The sequence below is a fragment of the Theobroma cacao genome, chromosome 9 (assembly GCF_053813885.1).
Source record: "Theobroma cacao isolate CCN51 chromosome 9, ASM5381388v1, whole genome shotgun sequence".
Classification (NCBI taxonomy): Eukaryota; Viridiplantae; Streptophyta; class Magnoliopsida; order Malvales; family Malvaceae; genus Theobroma; species Theobroma cacao.
Genome location: NC_142647.1, coordinates 15395090 through 15405427, shown reverse-complemented (window position 1 = coordinate 15405427; position 10338 = coordinate 15395090). Strand labels below are relative to the sequence as shown.

Sequence of the window (10338 nt, the reverse complement as noted above, 5' to 3'; positions counted from 1 at the left end):
GGACATTGGAGCCAAAGGCAGAAGAGATGTTGACCGCATACTGGGTGGACATTGAGGTCAATATCTCCGAAGAGCAGCAATACATTCCATTATGGAAGTTGGAGGGTCGGCCAAAATTCGATCCCCAGCAAAGGAGGAAAATAATAGACCGTAAAGAGAAAAGTTCAGTACGACGAGCCGTTAAACAGAGACGCACCACCGACGAGGAGGTCCATTCCGAGCGAGGTACTACTGAGGCACCTCATTCTCCTCCTGTAGCTCTTCATGGTGCATCTCCTACTACTCTTGTTGCTGCTCCTCCTGCTTCTACTGTTGCCCCTCCTCCTGCTTCGAGTGTTGCCCCTCATGCTGAGCCACACAACCGGGTGCTGTGTCTGCAAATGACTACGAGCATTAAAAAAGAGCTGCAAAAGATGCGAACATAGTGGAAGAAAGACCTCTAATCCTTGCAAACGAATATGTAGATGCAGATGCAGTAAATGCAGTTGAAGATCCAGCAGTCAATGCAGTTAGAGATCCAGCGGGCGATGCAGATGCAAACACAGTCACTACATGAGCATATCTAGCACTCACTACAAGGGCTGAAGGATCAAATTGTCGATCGGCTGATCGACCATTTTGAGGTATGAGGTTTTACGTTATTCATCGCGCTAGTTATAACATGTACGATGTATACACTGTTCTAATGTGTTTGATTTTGTTGATCGTTTAGGGTCAAAGCTCACGTCTCGGTAGCCCGATTAAACATCATCATGCGCCTATCCCATCTTCGGTAGAGGCAGCCCAACATTCTCAGCCCACATCTTGTCTCGAGGCTCCACCTCCTCCGTTTGAGGTCAAAGAGGTACCTCATCTTGCGAGTAATGGAACTACAACTTTCTCGTGTACTACTCCTTCCCAACTCCAGCAGAGCCCCCCCCCCCCCCCCCCCCCCCGCATGGTGAGATCAGACCTTCTGCTGAGCGACCACCTCGACCTAAGCCCGAAGATGCACGTGTGGTCTTGGCTAGCAAATACCTTCGAAGCCCGTACGTTAACCCACTATTAGTCCAGCACAAAGCGAAGGACGATTTGAAGGACAGATATGAGTCCTTCCTGAAAAATGACCAAGCCAGGTAAAATGAAAACAATAGACCATATTAGGGTTAACGGTTCTAAGATATTTATTAAACAGTCCGCAATGTTATAATTTAAATATAACTCCATTTTAAATTTGCAAGATTAACATTCTGGGCATCGAAAGACAAGAAGGTCCTGATTTTTTTTTACGATTGGAGATGCCAACAGAGTTTATGGACACCGAACAGATTCATGCATGCATCAGTGTGTTGTGTAAGCGGACGCCCAAGCACCATCCACAACACTACAAGCAAAGAATATTGATCGTTGACACCACATTCTATGTAAGTATATTATATTTTACTGAGTTGTAATTATTCAAATGTATGGGGTTTAGGGTTACGTAATTGCATCTAACTATTATGCATAACGTAATTGACAGCTTATTTTACTCCATCTGAGCGAAGAAATGCAACCTTCCCCCACCGATAAGACATTCAAGTTGAGTGAGGTAGTTATGCCAAACGAGCTGCTTGAGTATGCAAGGGGTGGGAGACCTCCGTGGGGTTTGCCATGGCATGAGGTTGATGCAATTCTCGTACCGTGCTTCTTCAAAGGCCATTGGGTGGTAGTGCGCGTTAACTTGCTGAAATGGACTATGATGTTAGTGGACTCATCATACGATCAGAAAGAAGTACTAAATTCCAGCTTGCATGATAAGCAGATGAGTCCACTAACATCATTGTTTCCCATTATATGCCACCGGGCAGGGTACTTTGTCAGCTCGCGCCGTCAAAAGTGAGGTTTGATGCGGATGAAATATAAGTTAAATGAGAAGACCCCGATACAACAAGATTCGCACAGTTGCGGGGATTAGGTTATAGCCTCGTTGCAGTGGTTGATCGGCTTGGAGGATCAGATGTTGAAGGCAAACTCCATAGAAGGCATTCTAACAAAGTTTGCCCTTGAGATTTTTGCTAATAGCTCAAGTTGTTAAATTTTTGAATTTGTTTATTCTTTTTCATTCTATAATTAACGCTAACATTATTCTATATCATTTTTATATTATTTTTTATTGTATCATTTATATATTATTCTTTGTATTCATTCATGTGATACGCATACGGGTCCAATAAGAACAACATTGTTTTTTTCTTATTCATATCGTAAACTCTGTTAGTATTTTACACAATTTACATGACAGCGTTCATTCGTTTGCATATGCCAACCCGCCTTTACTTCTTTACTTTATAGCCTATATGACATGTTGAATTGCACTACGTGACATAGGGTTGTAAATAGTTGCTATTGAATGGCTTGAATGGTGTGGATGGAATCGCGTCACCAGTTGATATTGATTCGCGGGAGTATTTGTTATGGAGTCACGCGATAACTAAATTTTGAATCACATCAGTTGTTAATATTGAATCACGTCACTAATCCACTTGGAATAGTATGAATAGTAAATATGGATCGTGTGAACCGTTAAGATTTAAAATCGCATGAGTATTTGATATTTACTCTCATTAATAGTAAATATGGAGTGGCGTTATTAGTTAATATGAAAGCGCGTGACATGACTATTTTGTAGAATCGCGTGACAAGTTGATATTGACTCGCGTGACTGGATATTATGGAATTACATTAGTAGTTTATATGGAGTCGCGTGAGTAGTATGTATGGAGTGGCATTACAAATTCTTATTGAATCGCGTGACTATATGATATGGGATCGCGTGACTAGATGATCTTGCATCGCGTGACTCACCTATTTTGTGTCATGTTCTTTGAATAAGGGTAAGACAATTACCATGGACAATATCAAACCATAACTCAACCCCAAGCACCATCATAACAAAATATCAAGTTAAAGAAAATAAAATACCACAAGTGAATTATGAAATACAAACTACAGTATCCATAATCCAATTAACCCACAACTATCAAATATGAATGTTCATCTGGAATGGTTGACTCAGCCAGAAAATATGACAACTGACTTCCTTTTTCTCTTAGGTTAATGTCGGAGAAACTCATTTGAAGACAATCAATTTTGCCGCGCTTCTGCTACCCGAACAGTTATATCTGTTCTTTACATTAGAAGATTCTCAACATTCTGTATCCTCAATTCCAATGCCTGCATTGTAGCAGTTTGATTACTGAGTTTCTCATCAATCCTCAGAAGCATATTATACATCACATCATTGGAAACAGGAACTCTAGACGGTTGTCTGGATGGAGTATCATGGGCAGGATGAACTAGGCTACCTTCGACAGAGTTCGATGGCTCATCAAGACTCAAGTCATATCCCCTTTTCATGAGCCATCGAAACGAGAGATTATCAGGCTTGCAATTGGTTCAATCAGCTAGATACCTATTGCTCCATGTCCCTTTTTTCTTAACTAGAGCCGATATGATGTTCCCGTATGGAAGGGTCGTCTCTTCCTGCATGGCAACTTTTGGTGATCATATATTCTGTAATATTCACTCCAAACTCACTTCCAATTGTTTCCATCATCCATAGATCCTCAACGCTAACATGTCTTAAACGACTGATCCTTCCCTATAATGTGGACGCTAGAAAATTATGTACCAGCCTATCTAGTGCAGAATTCAAATGACGAGCAGAACATGACTTTATGGTGTACGGTTCTCTTCTACCTGTCACTTGGGCCCACATGCAGGATGGGTCATATGATGGTGGAGGTCTGTATTGTCCGTGTCTATACTCTGTTTTCAGGAGCTTTCCAATATCAAAAAGAGTCACTGTAAACTCTATTCCTCCCAAAAACACGTTCAAAACGTTAGGGTCAAAATCTATAGGATTTTTAAATTCATTTTCACTCCGGTGAATGAAAAAAATGGAAAGGTACTTAGACCCTTAAGTTTACCCATGTTGAAAAACGAAGATAGGTTACCCTCAAGGTATATGTTTTCCTGTAAGCTTTCCCAATCTACCACTTTCCCGCACGATACTATGGCATTCTCTATTATCCAATACCTACCACTATGTGATATGTCGTTAAATCGTAAAGGAGAGCACATATCATTACCTGGTTGAATTGAAAAACCAAATGATGCGGCAGGCAACTGAAGATCTAGTTTCCATTTCTTCCTTGATCGTAGGGTAGAGTATTCATCATCACCTATACTTTGGTCGCCATTGTCATGGACATTGGGTCTGCTAGAAGATGCGGCCATTACTTAAGACAGTGTAGGACGGTTCAGCTTTAGTGGTTCAACTTCCCTTCACCCTTAAACTAAGTTTGGAATGGTTGGAAGATGAAACGGCAGCTATCGATAGATATTAGAAAGACTGGAATATGAAAGAAACGGTTGGAAGCTATCTTATGCCCTTTATGTTTTTTTATTACAACAGTTGACATTAAGGGTGCGTTTGGTATAAGGGATGTACAGTCACATTCCTTGCAATGTGCCCAATTAAATTACATTGCAGTGTTTGTTTTGTAACAACCCACTGCAATGTAAGATTGTAATGTAATCACATTGCAACCAATGGATGTAATAACTCAAATTTATGTTGATTGAGACATATTTGTAATAACTCAAATTTTTGTTGATTGAGACATATTTGTATTTGTTCTTAATTAGATAAGTTATGTTTCTTCTTTAATTTTTAATTAACTATTGTATACTATATATTTGTTATTATGTCGTTTCTATATTATGTTTTATACTTGTAGATGGAAGTTGCATCATCTCAAGAACAACTATTACTATTATTATACATCATTTTTTGGGCAAAAATATGAAGCAAGATGCGTAATCAATCACGCAAATATTATTAAATGAACTATTTTGTGCTTTATTCAATGGTTTACAATGAAATACAAATTATTAAGGAGTACAATGAATTTGATGATCCAACAAATGGGCTAAGTACTGTAATTGGAATTTGATTATCCAACTATGCAATGGCATTTTCGTAAATAATGGGAACTGTAGTCAACTATAGAAAATATATCTAATTTTTTTCAGCACTTTCTCCTCACTTCCAGTAGCTTCTTATTCTTCTTCCCATCATTCTTCCTCAATAAACGTTTTCCATATTACGTGGAAGCCATCCCTTGAAACATCCATAACTTTCTCAAAGTAACTTCAATTCTCATGCTTTGGTACACTTTTTCAAACCTCCATAACTAGCATAAGGTATTTCTCTTCCATATGGACATCTTATGTATCTTACTTTTCATTCAAACTCTGTCAAACTCAAGTTGAAATAGTATTATTCAATGCAAATATCAATGGCAACTTCAAAACAATCCCTAACAACTAACGTTTGAAGGGCCACTATATTCAGGTACGACACCAATAACGTTATCAAAGTTTGTAGTCCGCATTGGACAACAGTTTCATCTGTGCTTGGGTTGTTTGCAAATTGCACATGCCTTGGGTCGACGTCGTCAAGTTGTCGGCTGAGCAGATGATGTTTCCCATTTTGTCGGTAGAGATGCAAACGAAGTCCGACAATTTTGTCTATTATGACCATAGCTCTTGCATTGTGAACATCTACGTCGTCTGCTGCCTTCCCCAACTAATGGAATCCTTTTCCTCCTAGGTCTTTTTGCTTGACCTCGCCAACTTGGTGGCAAAACGACATTTTGTTGAATGTCATCGGGGATGTCCCACTCACTAGGATGCCCAACTGGGCGAATAGGAATAGCATATCCCTCCGCCCAAGACCGAATCTTGTAATAGTCCAAGCAGTATTCAATGGCTGCACGTTTGCACTTACTACCAAGGCAATGAAATCACAGATAGCGAACAATGTAAAAATTCAATTCATCATGCACAATATAACAAAACATGATTGCCCATACCTTATTGCCGTCATGGCATGTGTACAGGGGAGTAGATCGGATTGAAACTCTCCGCATGAACATTCCTTGGTGGAGAGGTTCACGACTCTGTCCTTACTCCCGCCTATAACTTGAAACTCCACCTGATCGATTGCTTGTATGGAAAAGTGACATGCTTCATTGAACAGTCTGTTCAATAGATCGGTAGCCCAAGGGTTGAGGGGCATGGTCAAATTCAATGCCTCATTGTGCCGGTCATGGAACCAACGTTGAAACATGCCTCTAATGCACTCGATCAAGACCGTTATTGGCATTTTTCTTGCATGCCTCAGACAGGAGTTAATACACTCTGCAGTGTTGGATGTCATTAACTTGTATTGCCTTACTGGTGACTGTGCACATGCCCATCTCTCAGGGCCTAATCTCATAAGGCTGTCATAAGTAGGTTTGCAAAGCTGTTTCAACTGATTCATATGTCTGTCAAAATCGACGACCCTATAGCAGTTGGCGGCCATGGTGAAAATCGCTGCAACATCTTCGCACTTGAACCTGTTTTTAACGTTTTTCCCTAAGTGGTAATTGCATAAATCGTGATGAGCGTCCTCATACACTTTCTCAATTGCATTCTTAATGCCAAGATGCTGATTAGAAATGAAGATTGCATTTTCAGGACAACTAATCACACGACATAATTGGTTAAGAAACCATGACCAAGACTCTTCATCTTCGATGTGGTCAATGCCAAATGCAAGTGGATATATCTGTTCATTCGCATCTTTGCATACCGCCACAAAAAAAATACTCTTGAATCTGCCTTTCAGATGTGTGGCATCGATAGCGACTACAGGCCAATTACAGCACTGAAATCCCAAATACATGACTCGAATGCCCAAAAATAATATTTGAATCGTTGTTCCCCATCAGTAGTGACACACGTCAGAGTACCAGGATTTTCACGTTCCAACATATGGAAATACGAGGGGAGGAGTTAGAATGACTCTTCTGAAGGACCGAACACAAGACTCTCTGCGTACTCCTTGGCTTGCCAGGCCGTACCATATAGGCATTGTAATCCCCACTTGCGATTCATCTCTTCCATTATTTCCTTTGGTCTTAATGGGATTACACAATTTTCTTGCACCCTACTAGAGATAAGCTCACTAATTACCCTCGCGCTCGCAGTTCGGTACCCACATTGCAAACCATCGACAGCACACATGTATACCTTATGCAACGTCTGAATATGCCAATATTCTCCCTCAGGCAACTTCGTTGCACGCAAAGCAAACTTGCATGCCTTATCCTTACAACCAACCTCAAAACGAGCGTGACATGACTTTTTGACTCTAAACTCAAAATTCTCTTTTAGTGCCAACATGCTCAAAGCTCGTTTCAATTCAGCCTTCGATAAAAATACTTTTCCATGATATAAGTGGTCATCCATTGATTTGGATTCCTCACTCCCAACTATTTAGAAGGATATCATATCTAGCCCGAGAATAATCCATTGACGAGATACCCCTGTATTTACCCTTTCTTGATCATTGTCATCAGGGGAACGAATGTCGTTCTCAAGTGCAATGGCGTTCTCGTAAATAGGGTCCACACCCTCAACATCTTCTAATTCAATGGTTCTGCAATGGTCATCCAACTCAACCTTTTCTAACACAACAATTGTGGTATGACCTCTACCACCATCTGCATGATTGCAATCAGGAATATCGGTTTACTCAACCCTATCGTCCTCTGAACGGTCTTCATGTCCGCCAATGTAATCATCTTCATAGTCATAACACAACTCATGGTTCTGATCCGTCATGTCGTCTTATTTAACATTATCTTCAATCTGATCAAATGCATCGTCATCACTCACAACCATCACAATGTTGTTTGCTAATGACAATGGACTTAATGCATTTTCGAGCGACAGTTGCAAAGTACCGAGTATTTCGTTCGATGCACATTCCGATCGAAATTGTGCAGACATCATTTACAGACACCTAATGTGTGCGCCGAGCTGCTGAAACTCATAAGGATACATCAAACGTGATTGCCATGGTTGTTTGTTAGGAAATGAATGGTGTGGTATGTCAGAATAATTAACATTCTGTTCTTGTTGATTACTATGTTGGATACCATGCTCATGTGGAATATTTTTTGCATTTTCTACCTTAACTATCACAAACACAACAACTACCCTCTCATCTCACAAAATACTCGCTACATCTTCATCATCCCTGATACTTACGCGCGAAACCCCTGCGACATGGCTGAGAGATGCATGTAGCTTGATTTCATTATTATGTGAGTTGCAACAACCTCTTCAACCAGCTTCACTAGTCCCAAAAATGACAAATCACTCCCAACACCCCTCACTCATGTCTCACCACCCTTGTAAGTGTCATCGACCCAATGACCACCGGATGTAATCATAAGCTTCACATTTGACAAGTCACTGAAATTTAACAAAAAATAAGTGTCAGATCAGTCAATTTATCAAAAATAGCCCCTCAATGCATAGAAACCACTTATGCAATGCCTAAGTCACATTTGGTCGGCCGCATAAATTTAACAGAAATTAAGTGTCGTAATGTCTAATACACATTAATGCAATGCCTAATAACTAGTGAACAAACGCCCCTAAACAAGAAGCGAATTACACAAGTCACGCGTCATCGCTCTCGCAATATATAACAACAGGTCACGTAATACATAAAAACCAGTAACATAATCCTAAAAAACTATTGAACAAAAGCCTCTAAACAACACATGAATTACACAAGTCACGTGCAACCACTCTCGCAATACGTAACAACAGGTAACGCAATATATAAAAATCAGTCACGCAACCCTAAAAAACTACTGAACAAAAGCCTCTAAATAACACATAAATTGCACAAGTCACGCACCACCACTCACGCTACAACAAGTAACGTAATATATAAAAACCAGTCACATAAGCCTAAAAAACTACTGAACAAAAGCCTCAAAACAACACATGAATTGCACAAGTCATGCGCCACCACTCTCGCTATAACAGGTAACGTAATATATAAAAACAGTCACGCACTGCCTAAAAACTACTGAACAAAAGTCTCAAAGCAACACATGAATTACACAAGTCAGTCAAGCACCGTCAGGCTCGCAACACCAAAGAATAAGTCACCCAATGAATAATAAGCCTCTAAATAATAGGTGAATTGCACAAGTCATGCACCACCAGTCTCACAATACCTAATAATAAGTCAATCGATGCCTAATATCCACTCACATTATGCCAACTTAAACAATCACGTACTAGCCCAACGTCATGCAATACATAACAACACGTCACCATAGGTACTCTATTCCATATACATACAAACCACTCACGCATTGTCTCAACAGAAGATATGCATTGCACAATTCACACACCGTATATAAATCATTTTCCCAATACCTAATAATAGGTCACCCAATGCCTAACATCCACTCATGAAATTATACAGCATAATATAACTTAAACGAACAAAATAACTCAACGAAATATGTGCTCAATGAAAATAAAAATTGCTATAAATTTTATTCAAATTTTATTAAAAAGACCCCCCCAAAATACAAGGAGATGATACAAAAAAAATGAACCGTAGTTCATTTCTTCATAAGTTCATCTACTTTGAACTCTATCTCGGCGAGAATCTTTTCGTTGCTCAAGATGGTAGCCTCCAGATCAAAAGTCCTTTGCATCAGGTTGTCGATGAGGACTTGCATCTCCTGCTGGAATATATGCAACTGGTCCCTCACACTCAAGAATATGTGCAACTAGTTCCTCACACTCAAAGGCACTTCCTCCTCTTTGGAGGCTACCTCTTTCCCCTTCTCGACTCTTGGATCTCTGGACATCATTTTTCAATTATCTGAGATTGATTAAGATAATTGAATTTGATTCAAATTGTCACGATCCGGAACTCCATCGAGCCCGTGACAACCGTCGCGACGTCCCGATAGACATTCATTACCAGGAACGTCAATCGAAACCTCGCAAGGCTTAACATCTGTTTTTCTCGCTTCCCCTGTGAGTATTAGTTACTAAAATCATGTTTTGAGAGATTATAAACTATTTTCAAATCAAAACAATAGAAAAATAATTTTTTCTCACAGAGGCATTTTGATCATTTTTTCTCAAAAATCTTGAAATCCACTAAAAATGTAGTATGCGAGTACAAAACACATAATTCATAATCAAAAATAAGTTTAAACATCTAAAACCTTCATTTAAAATGAAATTATGATTATTTGGATATAATGAAAAAAATAAAAGAAATATTTAATAAAATATTATATTTTCTTATAAAACAATATTTATAAAGTTACCGATAAATAATTTTTGCAGCGTAAAAGCTAAATAAATTCATACATACTGTAATACAGATAGCCAAAATATAAAATTTAATTTACAGTGACGCGTGGGCCCACGAAC

At 39.3% G+C, this 10338-nt stretch overlaps 1 protein-coding gene across 1 annotated transcript; it reads right to left on the bottom strand.

Moving 5' to 3' along the window:
• Positions 1-5483: 5483 nt before the first annotated feature.
• On the bottom strand, positions 5484-6757 carry LOC148760778 (uncharacterized). The gene is made up of 2 exons (XM_088809679.1): positions 5901-6757; positions 5484-5814 (listed from the first exon to the last, which is right to left on the bottom strand). The coding sequence occupies exons 1-2, from the start codon at positions 6755-6757 to the stop codon at positions 5484-5486; spliced, it is 1188 nt and encodes a 395-aa protein (XP_088665805.1).
• Between the last annotated feature and the right edge of the window lie 3581 nt (positions 6758-10338).

Excerpts from the sequence above, each read along its gene's own strand:
- LOC148760778 (XM_088809679.1), bottom strand. The coding sequence starts at position 6,757 with ATGTATTTGGGATTTCAGTGCTGTAATTGGCCTGTAGTCGCTATCGAT. Across the intron at positions 5,815-5,900 it reads CATGCCATGACGGCAATAAG|TAAGTGCAAACGTGCAGCCA; the intron begins GTATGGGCAATC and ends TTGCCTTGGTAG.